Source organism: Lissotriton vulgaris, chromosome 11 (assembly GCF_964263255.1).
Source record: "Lissotriton vulgaris chromosome 11, aLisVul1.2, whole genome shotgun sequence".
Classification (NCBI taxonomy): domain Eukaryota; kingdom Metazoa; phylum Chordata; class Amphibia; order Caudata; family Salamandridae; genus Lissotriton; species Lissotriton vulgaris.
Window position 1 is genome coordinate 1,064,786,527 of NC_141699.1, and position 22,506 is coordinate 1,064,809,032.

Genomic DNA, 22,506 nt, shown 5'->3' on the forward strand with positions numbered 1-22,506 from the left:
AAGGCAGATAATAGAAAACATATTTAATCCGTTTTTTTTTAAAATAAATTAAATATACAACTCAAAGGCTGCAATTAAAAACAATTACAATAAGCATCCCAGTTCATTTCCAACCACTGTATATACACCACTTAAGTTTTATTTTAACAAAAGAAAGTGTTCTGTTGCCAATAACCATGTATTGGGGCCTGTATTGTTAAGCTAGACAGTCAAAAAATTCATGTGCGCTGTGACTTGAGCTCCCACAAACGCAAAATATTCTGACTCCCATTAGGTAAACTGATTTTTGGAAGGAAAACATGGCTCAAGCAAAAAAAAGGTTTCCCACCGTTATTAGCAGGCGTTTGACAAATGACCAAAGCAACAATATAGTTAAGAGAATAATAATGCTAACTGTCCAAAGAAATTCATTTACAATAATGAGAAGTTGGGTTTGGTGCTCCCTAAACGCAGAAAAGGCATTCACTGGCTGGGGACCAACCTCCAGCCATTGATGGATGGACTAGAGACATGGTGGAACAGGCAGCTGCAGAGGAATCCCTAATTAGGCTAACTAGACAAATTGATGGACAACCTTCAGGTGTGGGCAGAGATGATCAGATTGTACATATGTGAAGATGTGTTGTATATTGATTCTTCTTGTAATATGGCTGACAGTAGTCTTTAGCCCTTCCTTAGTGTTCTTACCTCCTTAGCTTCCCAGAATACCTGTGAGTGTTCTAATCTGTACCAGAGTGTTCTACCAGTGTCAGTTGATGGTCTGGTCAGCTGGCGAGGTTTTTGTACTCAGCTGTGTCCTACAATAAATCTACATGTAATCAACTAGTAGTATCTTGTCATCTATCTCCATCCTATTTACAACATTTTGGCGACGTTTTCTGCTGACCAGACCAGAGAGGAACCATCCAACACAGCCTGAGCTACACCTCGCGAAAAGAACCCACTGCAGTCCACCTATCTGCTGCCAGTAATATCATCAAAAGAAGTTTTAAACCTGATGAATGAGGAAAATTCAAAGAAAATTAAAGCAAGAAAAGAACTGTGAGTACATTACTCATCTCTGGCAGTACGGCACAGCCTTAACTGTGACAAGAAGTAAGGTGTAAGAAAATAAAAGCGGTGATGTAACCAGAAATCTTTGAAGCGCTGTGGAAAGGAAAGAAACCAGCCGCAAGTTTTTGTAGTGCATCAACATTTTTAGAAACCTGTCTAAAGTAGCAACTAAAGTTGAAATGAACTACATCTCAAATAACCGGCTAAAACCACGAAGAGAAGTAATTGACAATGCTGTGTAACTCCTCTCATGAATGGAAAGGAACCATTAACTTTAAGAAATCGGTTCAAGAAATTTCTCCTCTAATTTGTGTGAGGTTATAAATGAGGTGTTAGACACGAGAAAGACCACAGATTCAAGCGAAGTACTTTTGAATGCAAACCAGCTGCTAAATATAAACAAGTGAATCGGAGTGAATAAACAGTTACATGCTGCCAAAAACGAGTGAATTACACATATAAACGGAGAAAGGAAAACAAGAAGCAATCCTCAAGGTCATCTACCGTGAGTCTTTTGTCCTGCTGTATACCGTTATTCTGCCTCCGTGTTGATCTGTACTTCCCCATGGCCCATTTGAAAATGATGACGTGGTGCTGTTTCCATTAGTCTCAGCTTAGGAGCTGCATGCTCCATTGTGACGTAGTGTGCCTGCGTTATCTCATTTCTCGTTTCCAAGTTGGGGACATCATCACGCATTGTGTGCAGCGTGCAACGTCATCCTGCGTCAAGCAGCCATTTCCGGTGTTCTCATGGCAACAGCTATCGGGAACTCTTCGCAATGCTGCCCAAGTGCGGTGTGTAGAGCTGCTTCAACTCACAACAAGTGAGAACAATGCCGTAGTTTCACTGCGAGCGCTAAGGACCACGGATGTTCTTAACAGGAAGAGGTCAGTTCGCACGTCAATTACATTCATGCTATTTATTCATTGTGAGATGAGGAGCTCTTTCTTACTAGATGGACTAATTCAGCAACAGTCAGGTCAACATGATATACAAAATGCTGTGTAACGCAACCAGAAACGTGACTTAAGCTCTATGATCTAAGTTCAGAACCGAAAGAGGAAAGTTTACCGAGGCACAAGGTTATAATCTCTTTGCATTTGTGTTTATGACCGTAAATGGGTTTACAGTCAATCAATGTTAGACCTTTGACAACAGTGCCATCTTGTGGACTTGTTTAGTATTTTTTTTCTTTGGCTTGTTTTATTAAAACTACGATCAGCGCAGAGAACTTAAGAACTGAATAAGCAATTCTTATTGTTGTTTCGTGAGAGACATTTGAGAACTTAAGGATAATTAAAGAATATCTAACTGTGCACGGAACCTTCCGAGAGCCTACAAGCAGTGCTAAATAAGTCCATAACTGAGCTGAGGAAACAAGGTGGTAGAAGTAAAAGAAACTGATTTGGACCAAGACTGCTTCAAAAAGTAAAATATGGACAATGGTCTAAGTGGGGACAGGGTTGTCCCGGAACATGGAGCGGAATGTCTCAGTACAAAGATTGAGCGCATGGACAGTAAGTCCACAATGGGGACAAAGGTCCCAGGGGAGACTCTAGAAAGTATGTCCACAATGGGGACAAAGGTCCCAGGTGAGAGTCTGGACAGTAAGTCCACAACAGGGACAAAGGTCCCAGGGGAGATCTTGACAGTATGTCCACAATGGGGACAAAGGTCCCAGGTGAGAGTCTGGACAGTAAGTCCACAACGGGGACAAAGGTCCCAGGGGAGACTCTAGACAGTATGTCCACAATGGGGACAAAGGTCCCAGGTGAGAGTCTGGACAGTAAGTCTGCAACGGGGACAAAGGTCCCAGGGGAGACTCTAGACAGTATGTCCACAATGGGGACAAAGGTCCCAGGTGAGAGTCTGGACAGTCAGTCCACAACGGGGACAAAGGTCCCAGGGGAGACTGTAGACAGTATGTCCACAATGGGGACAAAGGTCCCAGGTGAGAGTCTGGACAGAAAGTCCGCAGTGGGGCCAAAATTTCCTGGTCAGATAAAATGTATCTTTTTACATCGCTTGTTATACTGCACTCAGTAATCTATGAATGTGGTATCTTTAAAGCACGAAGGCGTATGTTGAACTGTCTATCTTCAACTTGGAGCGTAAAGTGTTGACGGACAGTAACAGTTTAGAGGGGGTGGACTCTCTCTTCCTGTCTTGCTGGTCAAGGGCTGATTGGAGGGAGTGCACTATCTTTTTCCTGTTTTGTCAGTCTAAGGGGAGTAGGTAGTGGTGATGCCTATTAGTTGTTTTAAGTGTTGTGTCTCACCTCACACTTCACTTTTACACTCTTTGCCCCAAAATGCTCTTTTGCCTTCATGAACTAAAAATTAGTTCTAGTCGTCTTAGACCTTCTTTCTGTTTTCAATTTTATTGTTGCTGTCTCTCATACTTTAAACTTTATTTTCTGTTTGTTTCATTTCTTTTTGTAAAGAAGGAAGATGTGTTGTATATTGATTCTTCTTGTAATATGGCTGGCGAGGTTTTTGTACTCAGCTGTGTCCTACAATAAATCTACATGTAATCAACTAGTAGTATCTCGTCATCTATCTCCATCCTATTTACAACTGAAGACATGAGCCAAAAAAGGGGGTGTATGCTCTGAGGGTTATGCAACATGATGATGGTTGCTTGTAAAGTAAATACCGATAACAAAGGTGAGGACATGTCCATATACACTGTGAAGGACCATGGCCGAGATGTACGAAGTCATTTAGCATTTCTTAACGGCCTGAACTGCTATTTCGGGCCTTTAAATACTAAATGGTCCTTTCAGATGTACAAAGGGCCAAAACCGGTTGCAATTTCTATGCAGCAGAAATCGCACATTTAGACTGGGATTTAAGAATCGTAAAAAGGGATTACCTATTTGAGATTCTTACAGCACATGTACAAAGCATTACCTAAATGCGAATTGGGCATTTAGGTAATGCAATTACCATTGACTTCAAATCGATGGTAACCATATGCAAAATTAAAAAATGCAGGTTTTTATTGAGACATGAAGCACACATATGCCCCTAGGGCATATGTACACTTACATGTGCACTAGGAAATTCGAGGTGCCTCCAGGGGGGCTTTAAGTCCAGAGGCACCCTTGGCTTTGCATTTCTTAAATTGCGATTTCTTATTAGGAAATCACAATTTAGGGAATGCAAACAATTTCCTATTTGGCTGATGGGCCGAAATGCAATGGTAGTTCCTATTTGCAATTCCCCAATAGAGATTCCTAATCTGTAGGAATCACTATTAGGATTTGGAAGTTGCATATCCTTTTGCATTTCTTAAAATAGAGATTCCTACGGAGTCACTATTTAAGAAATGCAAACGGGGAACCTTAGTACATCTGACACAATTTGTGGTCAAGTTAGATCCTGATAGTTACAGTAGTCACTGTCTGGAATGTAATAAGGTAAGTGGAAAATGAAGAATTGCAATTCCCAAATATGCAGAAAGAAATGTCAGGGTTCTGGCATAGGAGGTCCAGGAAGGTGAACATTAGTGGTGGCAAAGAAATACATCGGTGTATTAAGTTAAAAACTGTACAATGGCTTACTGTTTTCTTTCTATTTTTTTCTCATTTTTACGTTTTCTTTATTACGTGTGTTGTACAAATGTCGTTAGTGACCAACTGCACACTGAATAGCCTAATACCAGCCACCTGGTTTAATTGTATTGCAATGTGAATATAGTGGATAGCATACAGCTTGTATGGTGTAAAACAAAAATCAATTAAAAAAAGAATGTACTGCGTATAATGTCATAAAATTAAGGGCATCTGGTGTGAGGTCAAACGTTATATCAAAAAAGAACTGGACTGGGTCACAACAGCTCTTTTCATGTGAGTTGACCCGGTCTTTCTGTAAAACAGCCATCCTCATGCAGCTTCAAATTGGTCATCACAAAGGAAAATATTCAGGTTTTGTACAGCAACAAAATGTTCTTCTCAAGGGTACCTCAAAGTAAATTGTTCAAATCTTAAGGATTGGTTCCTTAGGCACAAGTGCACGATTTACAGGGTGCACCCCATTAAGTTTCATTACTCCCAAACCCTTAGGATTATAGAAGCCTGGCTTGTCCTGCATCTGTGTCTCCCTGCACATAGATCTGGGTATCTTCAGAAACTGGACTGATTTGCTGGACACAAAAGGAATATTTTCAAATCCTTCTGTGTATGCCATAAAGGCATCCAACACTGAGGGCGACCTTTATTAAGTCTCAAGTGCAGAGATACCTTTTCGAAGTCCCACCTCACCAATAAATCAACCAAAGCCATGTAACCTAAAAAGTGACAATACATCATGTTACGTGGAATACCAGTTCAATGAGATGGAACACCCGGAACCATATGGAAAGCCATCTGACTGCCAAAGGCACAAGGCTATACCAACGGAAGAATGTGTGCTGTAGAAACAAAAATGTTATGTTAATTATATTTCTTGAGCTCAACGGTTTCCCGAAGTTGACCTAGCGCTGGCTGCTGCCCTCTAACCAGAGGAAGACATGGAAACTTGTGTACTAAAGAGCTAGGTTTTCAGTCCGTTCCTAAATGCCATGAGATCAGTGGCATTCCTAATATGGAAACGAAGCTCGTTCCAGGCCCTTGCGGCACAGGCGTTGAAACTTCTTTCTCCCCAATTGACTTTTTTGAGGAGGGTATTATTACACTCTTAGCCCCTGATGACCGGAGGACTCTTTTCAGGACATACCATTTAAAATGCCGTTTCAAATATTCCGGCCCTGTTCCTTGAAGGGCTTTAAAATGGTACACAAGGATTTAAATTTTGTCCGTTGTCTAACTGGAAGCCAGTGCAGCCTTTTATTTCCTTGGTAACGGATACAAATAACACTACATATTACATTCAAGGGTTTAGAATCTCAGATTGTGGGTAGAGAGTTAATTGTGTGAAGTTTTGTAAGATTTAGGTTGGTGCTGTGCCCCAGATCACCTAAATTACTATGTTTGTGCTCGTTATGCAGGCCGTCAAGTTAGTGTCGATAGAGGCTGTATGCCAAGGAATGGTAGGATCAGGGGACAAAGTTGATAGCCTTATCTACCTAGGGACAGGTGGATGTGTAACGTGGCCCTAAGAACAAAAAGCTTGCTACTGAAGTCAATTGTGCTCATAGTAAGTTGACTATTAAGAGCCTTTGCCTGTGTGAAATGAAAGATCTGGGTAGATTTTGCCAATGAGCATGCAAGGGACTCTAGCAGCCGGGGGTTATATTATTGTGGGAATATTAGAGCAGGCTATGTGGAGTCAGTTGTACGCCTTGTGCCATAGATGCAGCGGAATATTTTCAGTTTTGGGGGAGTTAAGAATGACCGCTATGAGCGATGACTAACTTCAGATTGCTACTAAACAGAGACTAAATTCATGAGTACTGGGAAGAATGATCGCAAATAAGAAAATATCTGGGTGTCTTTAGCATACATATGGTATAAAAAAACAAAGAATAGGAGGTTCAACAATGGGGTGGTGTATACAGGGAAGCGGCAATAGGACTGAGCTGGAGTGACCTCTAGATGTGGGGATGGGTGTAACTGGAAAGGGCAAAGATTAAGAGAGAGAATGACTTGATTATGGAAACGGGATAGGAACCTGTCCAGCCTAAAACTATATCTCATTACGGTACATTTACTGTAATCAGAGCGCGATTGTTGTGTGGAGATGTAGGTTTTCTGGGGTGGCAATTGTGAGTAGTGTTGGTTTAAGTGGTGTGGTACAGAGCTGTGTGGAGTGTAAAATTGTGAATTGTGCGATGTAGCATGGGTTTTTTAAAGAGTTATTCAGTGTGATGTAGTATTAGTTGACGTGGTATCGGAAAGTGCACATGGTGTGAAATGGTTAGGAATGATGGTGTGATGTGGTTTAGATTGTTGGTGTGATGTGGACATTTATGGTGTGTTTTATTGTGAGGTATGAAATATTGTGGAAAAGAGATATGTGGGTTTGTGAGGATATGGAGAACAGTATTATGTTGAGGTGCCCCTGGGGTTGTGATGTTGGTATGAGAGGTGATATTTTGAGCAACACAGAATGGTACATTCCATCTAGCAATACGTTGTTATATAGTGTGGCATTTTAGGATATCCTGTGGCAGGGTTTATAAGGTTTTATGCAGCACTGAATAAAAAAGTATCTCAGCGCATCACCTGGATGGCCGGTCATCGATCGGGTTGTATTCCCCATCATCAAGAGTACCATCTTCATAAAGAGTACTGGCAATAACTAGCCGAAACTTGTCACCTTAAAAAAAAAAAAAAACAGAAGGTCAGTACTTTGGCAATTGGAGAAAAACATAAGAAGCACTATATACAATACACCTGAACACACACAGACCACAGCTGTTGGAAACCTGCCTTTTCTGCGTGGTCACCACATATTATTCACCTTTTGCTGGACCCTTTGCTGGGTTTAGAACTCTGTACTTAACCCCACTAACCAGTGGTAAAGTGCATGTACTCTTCCTTTCAACACAATCATATTGGTATACTCCTAATTGGTATATTAAATGTACGCATAATCCACTAGTATAATGTGCAAAATATATCCAGTTCCTGTAAGTTAAATGTCACTAGTGGACTGCAGGATTCATTAGGCCATCCACTACAGTGACAGTATAAACCATGGCTTCAGGCATACCCTTTATAGCCCGACTGTAGCTGGGTAGAACAAGCAATTCAACCTATCAAAATAAACCCTCATGACTGGCCAAAACCTGCCTTTGAAATATTAATAAGCTGTCACTACGTAGGAGTTGTAGCCCACAAGGTAGGTTGTATGGTATTTAAAAGTAGAGCATTAAGAAATTTAATGGCAACATCCCCGTAGAGCAGTGTTTCCCAAACTGTGGTCTGCGGACCCCCAAGGGTCAGCGACACATTCCCAGGGTGTCCTCAGGCAGTAATTTCAAAAGGACAACAAAGTTCCTTGTAGAATTAGCAGTTTTCCAGCAACAATAAAAGTGCCAAGATAACGTCAGTGATTAATGTACCTGCTGGAGAGAGATGAGAGTTTTGTCCAGTGGCAGCTTTGACTTATCTAATGAAGCAAATAGGGTTAATATGCCTACTGCAAAGAAGGTGTAGCATGCATTTAAAAAAACAGTTTTTTATGTGCATAGGTCCGTGGTTACTGCTTTTGTCATGGATATTCTTTTGTTACTGTGCAGGTAATAAGTGACAATCGTAATCTAGCACAGTGACCTATAAAATGTCATCAAAGAGTTGCTTGCAAACTGTATGGTACAAGTTAGAAACATGTGTTTTTTCCAAGTCTTTCATTATCCTGATACTGCTAAAAAGGTTAATTTGTGTGGAAATACATTACTACTGTTAAAGTCAAAGTTAACCACTGTATTATGTTCTTAAACCTGAGTTTGTGCTTCTCCAGACCAAGCACTCTTTGAAAATGCCCACCAGTATGAATGACGTGAATCATACACCTTGCAGTCGCATTTGCCTTATGTAAAACTTTCTATACACTGATTTACACGTATGAATCAATGTCTCTATGGGGCAGATTTACAAGGAAAGGGACTGTGTGTGCCGCAAGCCATTTGGCTGCGCCGCACTGAGTAACTTTCAGAGCACAGGGTTGCAACATATTTAAAACAATGTTGCATCTCTGTGCTTCCCCCTGCGGTGGCGCACAAACTGCTGCCATGCACATGCACAGGCACGTTTGCACCATGGTGCAAGATGCCTACATCGTGGGGAGATTGTTTATGTGCAGGAAGGGAACCCTTCCTCCATATAAACAATCAGAAATTGCGTTTTTCAACTTCTAAGCGTGCTGCATTAGCACACATAGAACTTGCAAAATTTCATTGTTTTACTGATTGTTTACGTGCAGGAAGGGACACCTTCCTGTACATAAACAATCACCAGAGGTGATATCCTCTTTATATGCGTGCTGCAGAATGCAACACGCATAGAAAGAGGGAAAAAAAAGTGGAGAAATGGATACATTTCTCCTCCTTGCGCCTCCCTATGCCTTCCCTAGGGAGGCATAGCATTCAGACACATTTCCAGATTTAAGATTTCTAGTAAATTTGTCTGGTTTCATGGGTTTTGCGTGGGAACACCCACAGCATCACCCATGGAACACCTCTTTCACGCAAAGTGCTGTGTGCAAACGGGCCATATTTACAAGACCAGGAAAAGTCATGCAGGGTGGCTTTTCCTGCCTTGGAAATATGAGGCACTAAAATGCGCCACCGGTGCGTCACTTTTTGTGACGCGCACCTGTGGCGCAAGGGGCTTGTAAATCTGCCCCTATATAGGTGTGATGTAAAGTGCTCTGACAGAGATGCTATAAAGCAAATGAAATACATGTGAAAGAGGGGCTATGGAGAGATGAGAGTGGCTGTTGCCAGGCGCTGAGAGCTAGAGTGCTGGGGTAAGGAGAGAGGGGATACAGGACGGACTCTGCAGGGTCGTCTGGGGCATTGACTGGACAGGGGACCGGTTGTGTGATTTGTAGACACAATGGCAGTAGCTCCCACCTCATTGGAATGGCAGGCATGGATTCCACTGATCCGTAGTCTGTGATCGGGAGGAACACAAGAGCCTCTGCCACCCGTGTCCATCTCCCTCCACCAGGGTGTCCGCATGCTCTCCCAGGAACAGACTGCCACCTTCTTTGTTTCTAGTGCAGAGCCCAGTCCAGTCAGGGAGACAGACAGAACAGCTACGGTCGAGGGGCAGCTCAATCTTGACCAGTGCTGGCCATCCTCAGAGCCACGACCAGTGCAATCTCGAGTCGGGTTTGAGTGAACCCAACAAAGTGTGCCGCACTGGCCACTGGACCAGCGACTTCTAGGCACCCTGCAGTGCACTTGCCACCCTAAGGCAAAGTCAGAACCCTTGCTACTCAAGTATGCCGGGGACCACGGGTAGCGCCTGCCAGTAATGTTGAAGTGGCGATGGATAGTAAATTATGAGAAAGCCACGACGGACTGAACCTTAGAATGTGAATAAAGGTGAATCTGCATGTCTAGTTTAGACTGAACAAGGACTTTCAGAACTGAACCCTTCTACCCCGGTATTTTGTTTTCATTGCAGTACTTTAAAGAAACAGATATCACAGGTAGAGAAAGTTGAAGCACTGAGTGAAAAAAACACAGTTACCCATCGCCCTACAAACAACATTAAAAGTACTCGACACGAGTAACACATTCTATACCTTTGTTTACACATATATGCGTCAAGAATCTTACAGTGGCAACACGAGAGGCTATTCTACTGCGATTAGGAAAATGTTAAACCATAAGCAACGAGTCACCCCTTTCACAAATCTATTCAACAATGAAACAGCTCCAGTCTTGTTGCGCAGGATAGTAATAGCACAAGACCACTTGATCTTGGTGATGCGTGTGATCGTACATATCCCTACCTGCAGGCGACGTTTGTGGCGAGTCCGGAACCGGAGCGACGCGTGGCCCACGAAGTTTTCCCTGAGGGCGTCGAAGCTGTCCCCACCTGAGGCTATGTGGCGCTCCTCAGCCCACGAAGGAAGAAGGCACACGAGAAGGACATCCCGGTAAGCAGCGTGAGCGGGAGCTGCGTCAGGCACCGGGTGGAGGAAGAAGGCGAGATCGAGGCCCAGAAACGCCTCAGGAGCCGCGCAGAGCATGCGCAGAAGCAGGGTCCGACGCCCGACTAGGCCTCACACACGCAGAAACTGACAGGAACACGAGCGCAGAGCAGCGCTCTCACCAGCAAGCGGAAAAAAACATCGGCGAAGCCGATTTCAAGTGTGAAGAAGGCCCAGCTGCCCCAGGCACATAACTGGAAGAGAAGAAAAAAAAAAACGAACAATACTAAAACAAAGCATTGGCAAAAGCAACAGAGAGACATCACAGGGACACATTAATGCCAACAAGCACTGGCAAAACCAACAAACAAGCCAACAAGCATTGGCAAAGCATCATTAATCACCTGAAAGACATCACACTAAAGCTAAAAAGGACCGTCAGCACCCACAATGTCTGACCAACCAGGGGAAAACGCAGGAAGAGGCCATCCAAGTAATGCAAATGATGCTGCGCTTCCACCAAATGCAGCAGTGCAGCCTCCACCCCAACAACGCGTGCCAGCGCAGACACCATCCCAACACTCATCACACGCGCAGGTGCAAGCATTACCACCATTCAGTGGACTGGCAGACCCGTCGACGGCGGCACCTAGGTGGGCTATATGGCTAGGGAGACTAAATAACTATTTTATAGCCACCAGGGAAAAAGACAATGAAGTGAAGCGTTCACTACTACTTCACTTTGGTGGCGAAGAAATATACAAAGTATTTGCACACCTCCCGAACACAGGAGAATCGAACAACTACGATGCCGCAGTGCAAGCACTTAATGCACACTTTGATCCTCAACTTAACCCACATTATGAGAGATTCAAATTTAGGCAGTCCAGGCAAAGGGAAGGTGAAAGCATGGATGCATTCCACGCCCGCCTACGTGAACTCGTCAGCACGTGCACAGAGGATGACTCGAATAAAGAAGTCACCGCCCAGCTCATACAAGGGTGCAGGAACAAACCCCTAAGGACGCTGATCCTCCGCCAACCAAACATCACCTTAGAGGAAATCCTCCTACTGGCAAGATCGTATGAGTTGTCAGATGTACGCTCATCAGCAATGGAAGCAGCCTTGAACACCAATGCAAACACCGGAGCGACAATCAAGGAAGAGAGAGTTGATGCGATCAGCAAGTCCAGCCGAGGTGGAAGAGGCAGATGGCCAACCAGAACACAGAGACAACAACAATGTGGCTACTGTGGGCGGGAAGCACATGAGGCAGGGAGTTGCCCAGCACGCGGGAAGACCTGCTCGAACTGCGGGATCCCAAATCATTTCTCCAGCGTATGCCGAGGAAGAGGCCGAGGAAGGGGATCGTTCAGGAAGAAATCATTATCTGGAGCGATCCGCCAGCTAGAAATTGAAGAAGAACAATCACCACGAAGCGTGAAATCAACATATCAAAGACATGACAGGCTCGACGACTCCTCGGACGATGAAGATGGTGAGTGCTATTTCGTCTCGTTCACAAGTGAGCTGAAACAAAGACGGCGGCCGCAACCCAAGTGCAACATACTCATAGATGGGTCCCCGGCAACCGGGGTGATTGACACAGGCGCCACAGTGAATGTCATGGGCATCCAGCACTATAAGGCTTTAGATCCTAAACCGAAACTAGTTCCATCCAAGGTCCGAATATTCACATACGGCGGGAAAGAGCCACTCCCGTTGCGAGGCAAGATGGTGGTACAGGTAAAAGCGGAAGAACACGAAGTCACTGCAACGTTCCACGTGGTGGACAAAGAAGCCGGCCTCCTTGTTGGAAGCCACACGGCCGAAGACCTGCACCTAATTGCATTCGCCAATGCCGTCAAAAGCATCCAAGTTGATGAGTTACTACAGCAATTTCCATCGCTGTTCAAAGGATTAGGCATGATCAAAAGACCGCCAATAAAGTTACATATCGACAAAACGATACAACCCATCGCTCTCAGGCACAGACGAATACCATTTCATCTCAGAACGGCAGTAGAAAAGGAGCTAGAAAACCTGAAAAAACAAGATGTAATAGAAAAAGTCACTGGCCCAACCCCTTGGGTTTCACCAATGGTGATCGCCGAAAAACCCCGTCAGCCTGGGAAAATACGCATCTGCATAGACATGCGCATGCCAAACAAGGCAATCAAACGAGAGAGGCATATCACACTGACGGTCGATGACATTCTAGCTGACCTCAACGGAGCACAATGGTTCTCTAAGCTCGATCTCAATGCTGGATATCATCAACTCCGGTTAGCGGAAGAAAGCCGCTATATCACAACATTTTCCATGCACCTGGGCCTGCGGCGCTACAAACGCCTGAATTTTGGCATCTCGTCAGCTGCCGAGATCTTCCAAAACACTGTCAAAGAGATCTTATCAGGATTGCAAGGCGTACTGAACATTAGCGATGATATCCTCATCCACTCAAAAACAAGTGAGGAACACCATCAGCGATTACGTGCAACACTCAAACGGCTGTCGGAGCATGGAGTCACACTTCATCAGGAAAAGTGCAAATTCTTCCAGAAATCAGTGGAGTTCTTTGGATACATATTCGACAACAACGGAGTAAAGGTGGATCCCCGCAAGTCACACGCCATAAAACATGCGCCAGCCCCATCCACAGCGTCAGAGGTGAGGAGCTTTCTAGGTATGGCACAGTATTGTACGCGATTCATCCCCGGCCTGGCCACCATAGCAGAGCCGCTTCGCAACTTGACGAAGAAGGATGCACCGTGGAAGTGGGGTTCAGAAGAAGAGAAAGCATTCACAAAAATCAAGACAGCTCTGCTAGACACCACAACGCTTGCGTATTTTGACACCACCAGAAAAACGGAGATCCTAGTCGACGCTAGCCCGGTGGGGCTCGGAGCATTACTGACGCAGGAAGCAGAGCCAGGTGTATGGACCCCACTGGCGTTTGCCAGCAAAGCACTAACAGCCACAGAGTCCCGGTACTCACAAATTGAAAGAGAAGCACTGGCAGTAAAATGGGCCTGCAACCACTTTCATTTATACGTGGCGGGATGCCCGTTTCGATTGGTCACCGACCACCAGCCACTGATACCACTGTTCAGAGGAACCGCTCCACATCCACCCCCGAGGATAGAGAGGTGGGCAATTCAAGTACAACAGTATCAAATGGACCTAATTTACAGACCTGGTGAAAAGAACCCAGCCGATTTTCTGTCCCGCCATCCGGCCGCAGATGGAATGGTACCCGAAGAACAAGAGATCCTGTTTGAAGAAGAAATCAATCTCCTGGCTCAGAGCGCATGCCCTCAGGCCATGTCCATTCCAGTGATAATCGAACATTACCTTCAAGACAAAGTGTTACAAAAGGTGGCAAACACCATCCGAACAGGAACATGGAGTGGATTCTTAAAGGACAACAATGACTGGTCAGAGAATGAGCGCTCCAGGTTAGGCCAGATATGGAAAGTTCACAACGAACTAAGCATGGCAAAAAACGGACTGATCCTCAGGGGACGCCGCATAGTATTACCCCTCAGCTTGCAAGAACAAGCCACCATGTTGGCGCATGCAGGACACCAAGGAACGCGGCGGATGAAGAGCCGAATGAGAGAGAAGGTGTGGTTCCCAGAGATGGAGAACAGCATCGACATCCTGGTAAAGAATTGCAGACTGTGCCAACTCACCAGCACTCCTGAAACCCCAGCGCCTGTCATCACAGAGGAACATGCCCCTACACCCTGGTCATGGGTAAGCATGGACTTTGGGAGTTTCCCAGATGGGAGAACAACGGTTGTACTAATAGACTCATTCTCCAAATATCCCATCATGGAGTTAGCTGAATCCACCAGCTTCAGAAATGTTCAGCCCATATTGAGCAAAGTATTCGCCATGTTTGGTCGCCCTCAGATCCTCAAGACGGACAATGGTCCTCCTTTCCAGGGGAGTGAATTTCGCGACTTTATGAGTACACTAGGGATCAAACATCACCGCATAACACCACAGTGGCCGCAAGCCAATGGTGAGGCCGAAAGATTCATGCGAACCATCAACAAGGCATTACGGATAGCAAGTATTGAGGAAAGCGACCCAGAATCAGCACTACAACAGTTCCTGAGAGAATATCGAAGCACGCCGCACAGTACAACACAGAGAACACTGTGGTCGTTGATGTTCGCAGGGAATCGGCAAGACAGTCTCCCGATGACAGAAGGCTGGGCACCAGAACCTTATACGTCCAGTGAGACCCAGCGGAGGTGAAGACTGAACAATGAGCGGATCAACAAAAGGAGGAGAGCACAGAGTAGAGACCTAGCGCCGGGAGATACGGTGTTACTGCGGACACGAAGACCAGGGGGCAAGTTCAGGACACCCTATGAGCCCGAACCATGGGTCATCAAGGACACCAAGGGCACTGCTGTCACTGCACACAGGAATGGAGAGGAGGTGACCCGCAATGTATCCTGGTTTAAACGCATCCCAGCGGAATCAGCAGAAGCTGAAGAAGGCTTTGAAAACCACAATGATGACCAGCCAGCGGGTCAACGTGAAGAACAACCCAGGACAACACCACATGAAGGAGAACCGACTCTACCGGCACCAGTATCACCAGTGCAATCGCCTGTGCGAACAACAACGCCAGCGAGAGGAAGACAGATGTACCATCTCCGGCCTAACCCTAAGCCCAGTCAGAGACTAGCAGAATATATGTGCTACTCGTGAACAATGTGTGAACACAGCAAACAAGAACTAACTTGGGAAGGGATGTAGCGTTCTAGTGGTCCGAGGGTCTCGGCTGAGCCCCGGAACCACTTGCACACAATGTAGCACCTTCAGGCCAGGCGTGGCCTGAAGGCAATAAATAAACGGTAGGAAGTCGCTCGGGACTTCCTGTCCAACCGATCCACTATCTGTGTCAGTGTCCCTTTTATTATTACCCCTCAGCGAGAGCAGGCCCCTACAATGCGCAGCAGGCATCCAAATTGAAGTTTCTGTGTAACGGGTGAAAAGTGTCATTCTGGGGTGTTGCAAACAGTTACAATTTATCGTTTAGCTGGTACACCTACCCGTTGGCAGGAAGGCCACAGATGCATTCGATATGTAGAACATACAATGTGCTCACCCGGGGTGTTGATCTAATTTCCAGTCTTTTCTCATTATCGCAGCTGCCAGTTCCACAAGTAATAGTGGTAAACCGTTGTACAGAGCCCATTCTCCCGACAAACTGTCACAATTTGCAGACACAGAAAATAACATAATTGATGCATTAAAATACTACGAAAAACCCTTGCCTGCAGGTCAGTCAGGCGGCCTATTGCTGTATAAGAACATTTCTCACCACATTATTCAGCCTGCAAATGTAACAGAGTTCCACCAGCTGCTAATTGATTTTAAGAAGCATTTGGCGAGTGTCTGGAATAATAAACCTCTTGCACTTTCTTCTTCATTAAATTTCACATTTCAGTCAGCCGGAGCAGCCTCTCATTTGTCGGCTTGTCAAAGAAGCAGACTTACAACATCTATTCCCCATGGAACTCTGGATTGGGCCTTAAGATCTGTTGACTTCGATGATTCAAATCTGATATTTGTAATCCCTGATGATGTGCAATGAACGGCAATAGTGATGAAGATGGTGCGAGTAACAGCAGCGGGGCGTCCACGTAAGAATATTTTTTGATGATCTTTAAAGCCAGGTATTGCTGTAATTGATACCCTGTTTATGTGACACTTACAGTTAGATAATATCCAAAGTCCATAAAAGGGGCTCTGCATTTGTACTCACTCATCTTAACAGGTCACTCATAAAATGACGGATTATGGCAGAATATCACAAGGAACACTTGCTTCATAGGCCACGTTCTGCTGCTTGATCCCTCATAAGCAGCTCCGTTTTCCCTTATAGTTAGTGTAACAAGTGCCTTGGATGTGCCCTCTACGCTACCAAGATAGATAGGACATCGAAATGGCATGTCCTACAAAATATAGCTGACAACTGGCATCTTATTCATTTTTATTCTCGTCAACTCGAACGGCGCCATCATTAATTTCTCTCTAAATTTTAGTTTTTGGATTTGAGTAAATAATTTGTTCCCAGCGAGTATTTCAATGTTCATTGTCACTTTGAAAGGTTGTTTTTTATACTATGCATAGTTGTCAGTGGCGCATTTTCAGGTTGGTAGGTGACCACACACAACTCTGAACATCAGTTTACATCTATATGTCTGACTGGGAAGTTTCTTTTTTTAGAGCATTGCGTTGTAAAACCTTTATACAAAGTGCTCAGTACATTTTCTGATACATGAAATAACTGCTGGTGCTCTTTTCATCCTGTGTTTCAATTAAACTCAAATTTCATTTTGGAACTCAATTAGACCAAACCTCACAGTACGTTAGGCTAACGGTACCTTTTACTCATGTCTCGTTGGTTTATTAGGGTTGATTGCATTACCTTCTGAAGATGTGGCTATAAATAACTTTTTTAAGAACAGCAAAGGGAATCCTCATCATTTATCTCAATTGATGTCCATTTCGCTGATCTCCCATTCGACTGGAATGTGAAGCTGTTTGAGAAAGCGCCAATTAAGGCAATGTAGGGAAAAAGCCTTATTTAGGTACTTCTACTGATATTTCTTGCCGCACCTGTGATCCTTTCCTGCCATTATGACCTCTGATAGTGGGGGCTGCTAAATCTAGGTCAAGAGCAAACAAGCAGAGGCTAAACACTTATACGGTCCCAAAAGCGAGACCTATGGGTTATGCCAATGCTTGTTCTTGATGTGTGCAGTGCTCTTTTGAACTTAAATTAAGTCGGCAGTAAAATTATACGATATTGTGAAAAGAAACCCGACAACCAATATTGATGATGTCGTATTATTCCACGTCTGCGACTTAAGTTTCAGAGTTGTTGAAAACAATATCTTTCATAGATGGGCCAGAGTACATACTAAAGAAAAATAAATCTGAGACGATACCCTTGAATGAATATTGTTTTCAGGTCCAAACCGAAGGCAGAAGGCTTTGACAATATCCATCCTGTACCAACTAAAGCTCGAGAACTATCAGAAAACGGAATATGTATTCTGGTTTAGAAAAGACCCAAGATAGAAATAAACATTGGTAATCTCAAAACATTGCATAGAGGAGAAGAGGGAAAGTAGTTAAAATGATAATCCCCCCTGTGCTTTAGCACACCCTCAGGGATATCATGCATTAGACAAATCCAAATCTAATACAGTATATTAGTAAACAGTACAATATGCTTCCTTTTCTCTTCTCCGATATTTCAATAAATGTATCACAATTTATTGGAACAGGGAAAAGCTTGAGATGAGTCTTAAAACACATATATGGAAGGCAAACTGTTAGTGTCCGTGATGACATTTCATACATAAATATCAATTCCAACATGTTCTAAGCAGTGGTTTCCCCTACAAATAAGATACTGCACCTCACCAATTTTAACATGACTGAAAGATGACATGCAATCTGGTCACTGCGCTAGTTAATTATATTGCATATTGAGATAACACACATTAAAAGCTTTGTGGAGAACAGAACTTTAGTCGTAAGATGACTCTTTCACTCTAACTCCCTGACGAAAACTGCAACAGCAATACAGTCCTCTACATCGGCTGCTCTAACCCAATCCAGAGCAGTTTTCTGGACTATAGTCAATCTTCAGAAAACCCATATACTAGATATACAGGACTGGTGGCACTGCAAAGTGGCTTCTGGTACTTCATATGTGTGCTTTCCTACTAAATATGCATTCGTCCATTGATTCTGAGGTGTCGTCAGACACCAAATACACGAACTTTGCTGCAAAAATATTTCAATTACACTAGGTCTAGAGAAACCTTGGCAGTAATAGTACCTAACAAAAGTAAAGTTAAAATAGACAACCAAATTAAAACGAAGTCATGTTAAGTAGCGAATCCAATGCGTAAATGTTTTCTGTGTGTGTGTGGGGGGTGTGGGGGGGGGGGGGGGGGGGTGGGGGTCATCCATCAAGATAAAATCAAGGTGAGTATGCAAAACTTAGGGTTGGAATAGGACTATCCAGTACCCACAGCTGTAAACCCAAGCAGCCAGCTCCACATTCTAAGAGGACAATAAGCATCTTACGAATTGTTTTATGACATCCTTGCTAAGCATATCAAGTTCAAATTGAAATGTTAGTGGCTGTGTAAACTACTGTTAACAGCTAACCCTTCTGCATTCATAGTCAGCCCCAATTACATGTTTACCATCGCAACTCATTAGGATGCAGAGAGGAACATAGGGAAAGAAGAACACACATTGTAGTTAACAAATGAAGGAGATATAACAGTCAATGAACTCACCAAGGTCCACTGGATATATTTGTATGTTCACATCCAAAATAAGGTCCATCTTAAATGACTCACTCTCACAATGTAGACGGGAAACTGAGGGGGAAAGGGGACACTGTTACACAGATGTTTTCACTAAGGTTAGTACTCTCAGTTACACTGAACACCTAAGCATTAGTCTCTAAAGGATTTGAGATGAACCCCCCCCCCCCCCCCCCGTACACCAAAACAAACGGTTCTACTGGGACCAGCTAGTATGACTATATATTTTACAAAAACAGAAATTGCATCCAAGTGGACGTGGGATCATTTTCTCCTCTTGGCCAGAATCAGCAAATTGACTGGTTGTGGCAGAACAATGTCAGATAATTGCGGATCATGGAAGATGTCCAGATCCTGCTATGCACAGCAGAAGGCTGGGTTCTGGGGGCACAGCATGGATGCGGCTTAAAACGGAGGCCTCTATGCAGAATGGTAAGACAGAGCTGTGAGTGTATCGGTGGGTATGATAGGTAAAGAGCACTAAACTTGTGTGAATGGCTTGGATGAAAGCTTCCTGAGTATAACTGAAGTCATCTAGACACTACTGGGAATTGTCGGGGTCATGTCTGGCCATGCTGGGTTTAGCAATGTCACAGGCAATAAGCTATTGCAGCAAAACTATGGTGAGAGCCCACTTGCCACCACCGAAATGGGCATAGGAAGTTTGCACACCTGCGAAAGACCAGCCCCTGCTCTCAAACTAAGATGGCCAGCCTAGTAGATTCTGGGGTTCAGTGGCATTGAGCATCTTTTGTAATATCACTGATGTCAAGTGTAAGGTGAAGTATGGTGTCAGATGTAAAGTCATGGGAAGCATGGCAGGAATATATGTGTATGTTTGGGAGGAGGGTTTCAGTGTTAGCATAAAGGCCTGTCAATCAAACTTTTTAATGGAATGCATGTACAAATATAAATTGTTGAAGAGGAATGAAGCAGAACTGGTCATAACTCATAAGTGCAGTGGTTAACTGTGACCACTGCAAAGACACCTACATACTGATGCTATGACAGTGACACTAACAAAAATTAGTTATAAAGCCATACCACTGTCTTCTTCTGTTGTATAAGAAAGGGGAATATGTAGTATCCTGTTCATGTTAATGTTATGCCATTTTCACCACCTGCACAGCCAGTGTGCTGCATGGAATGTTGGAGTGATGATGCGTATTGGAATGTTGGGTGCCTGTGAGGTGAAGTGTGACGGTTGAGAATGAGCTGAGCAAGAGGCACTCTGCTCTTGGTGGGGCTGCTTCACAAGAACTCCCCTCCCCGAATCTAACTGACTAAGCTACTCCCCTGGTTGCTGTGTCGTGGTATTGAATGAATAAAGTAAACTTATTACAAAGTCAGCTGACAGCAAAGACTTTACAAAGGACATTAGAACTGTAACAGGAGTAGCAATATAGAGAATCCGCAAAGAGCTGGACAACAAAACAAGCAGGGTGTCAAGGATACACAGCAGACTATATCTGGAGAGTATAGGGCGAGACAATCTTATTAGCGTAGTACCGAGAAAAACAGTAGGGGTGGGACACTCGGGAAGGGCTTTTCGGAGGGCCGATCATGCTTTGGGAAATAATAAAGCAGTCTCTCGTCGTAGCAGATTAGTTAGCGGGATGAGTAATTGCAGGTTAAACTGACCCACCTCGGTCGAACTTCCTTCCTTCCGGGTCTATATCCTTCACATCAAAGATATCTTCAAACAATATCCCCGCCATGGTTCCTCGCCGTTAGGGGGGCTCTGCAGCCAATGCTGCTTCCCTTCCCGGTACAATCCGTCTAGCACTCGTACAACGTGCCAAAGGCGCACCATTCTGTTTCCGGGTCAGAGCCCTTGAAACACGCTGTGAGCTTTGCCTGACTCTAAGATGGCAGTTGCCTTTGACAGCGCTGGGCAAAACTGCACTGTCTGGTTATACGTATTTTGCAAAACCCGAGCTTCTTGAAATAGACCAAGGAGTGGCGTGAGACTTCGAGGTTTCCCCGCAATGTAACTGTGAGCTGAGGTGTGGGAGGGCGAGGATGGGAGTACTGGTGGAGAAGAAAGAACTTCCGGTCTGCTACAGCACATTGCCTGACATTAACATGGCAGCTGTCAAAGAAGCGGACCGGCCCATTATGTAGTATTTCCGGAGTAAAATAGACCGAAGTACAGATTTATTTAAAAATGTTTTTGTCTATCCAATCGAGAAATTCGAGATCTGCCCCTTCTTTGATGTATTTATACGTGAAATAGGAGCAGAAGAAACCGGTCTCAATTTTATTTGAAGTTTGTGTATAATATTGATTCAGCAAATGTATAACGTAGAGACGTAAACACTACCCTACGTTTTTCTGAATAAAATTAAATATAGAAGGTAGATATAATGACAAAAGTCAGGCACATACATGTCTACATTTTGAAACCAGAGAGAGGGAGACTTTTTTCATCTTGCCCATTGTCATACAGTGTTGCAAAGGCACTTCAAGAAGGAGATCCCCACCATAAAGCCTTTTTTGCTAAAAAAAAATCGGGTCTCTTGGCACATATCGATAAACAAAACCACATGGGCAGACATGCCAACCCTCCCGATTCAGACGTGAGACTACCGATTTCGAAGCTAGTCTCTCGCCTCCCGATTCCTGCAAGCAAAAACCCGATTCCTCGAGGTTTCAGCTGACAGGGCTTGGCATTGTGTAAAGTGCCAAGTCTTCCAGCAATAGTCAGAGCGGGGATGCAGGGGCTCTAGAAGGGGTGAAAAACTAACAAAGCGTAATTAACAAGGGAATGGTCCCTGTGAAGTATTGGTGGGGGGGGTCTGTGTGTGTGCACAAAAAGCTGTTTTAGCCTGGGCTGTCACACGGGTGGGGGGAGCATGCACTGCCAGCAGCCTGCCAGGCCAGTGCACAACACTTGCATCACCCTCTCTCTGCCTGCCATTGCGCTCCATGCTTCTGAAAGGTATGAAAAAAGCGTGCATTTGTGTTTCAAATGTCCAATCCTGCAGGAGCACACTTCCAAAGCCCATACATGCCAGTTACCCCATTCAAGGCCCCATTCTCCCGATTTTTTTTTTCTTTATCTCCCTCTTTGCTCTTCTGAAATGTTGGCATGTATGCACATGGGTAATGTCCTAACCACTGCCCTAAAATAGCTGCAACGCATTTTAAATCCTTTCTTTTGCAAGGACTTTAACTAAATCTTTTCTCATAAGGCACAAGGGTGCTGGGTGCCTCTAGGCACTTTGTTATTGGAAGATTTAAGAACAGGATAGACAGCGTTTGACTGTCAAAACCTGTCTAAAATGAGATGAACCGCATCAGCCGCTGACTATGTGCTGAGTCCACCCCACCCGCGAACTGCAGATGTGACCATGCTGCACAGACTTTTGTTTCCCTTATGTCTTGACCAGTCGTTCTATCCATTTGCTAGGTCCATGGTCCTTGAATTGCACTTCCCACGCTCTTCTCTCTCTCTCCTTTCCAAGTCTCTTGTTCCCTTTCTCTTTGTTCCTTCTTCACTCCCTTATTTCTTTAATTT

At 44.3% G+C, this 22,506-nt stretch overlaps 1 protein-coding gene across 2 annotated transcripts in view; it reads right to left on the reverse strand.

Moving 5' to 3' along the window:
- POLR2H (RNA polymerase II, I and III subunit H) overlaps positions 1-20,875 on the reverse strand; it is a 33,989-nt gene extending 13,114 nt beyond the window's left edge. The window contains exons 1-3 of one of the 2 annotated variants that reach the window (XM_086944946.1): positions 20,632-20,875; positions 18,957-19,040; positions 7,221-7,314 (exon numbers count right to left, since the gene is read on the reverse strand). In XM_086944946.1, the coding sequence (XP_086801072.1) occupies positions 7,221-7,314; positions 18,957-19,040; positions 20,632-20,704 (251 nt within the window). In that variant the 5' untranslated portion in view covers positions 20,705-20,875. Of the gene's footprint in view, positions 1-7,220; positions 7,315-18,956; positions 19,041-20,627 lie in introns of both variants that reach the window. The other variant, XM_086944947.1, reaches the window with a different exon arrangement.
- Positions 20,876-22,506: the final 1,631 nt, after the last annotated feature.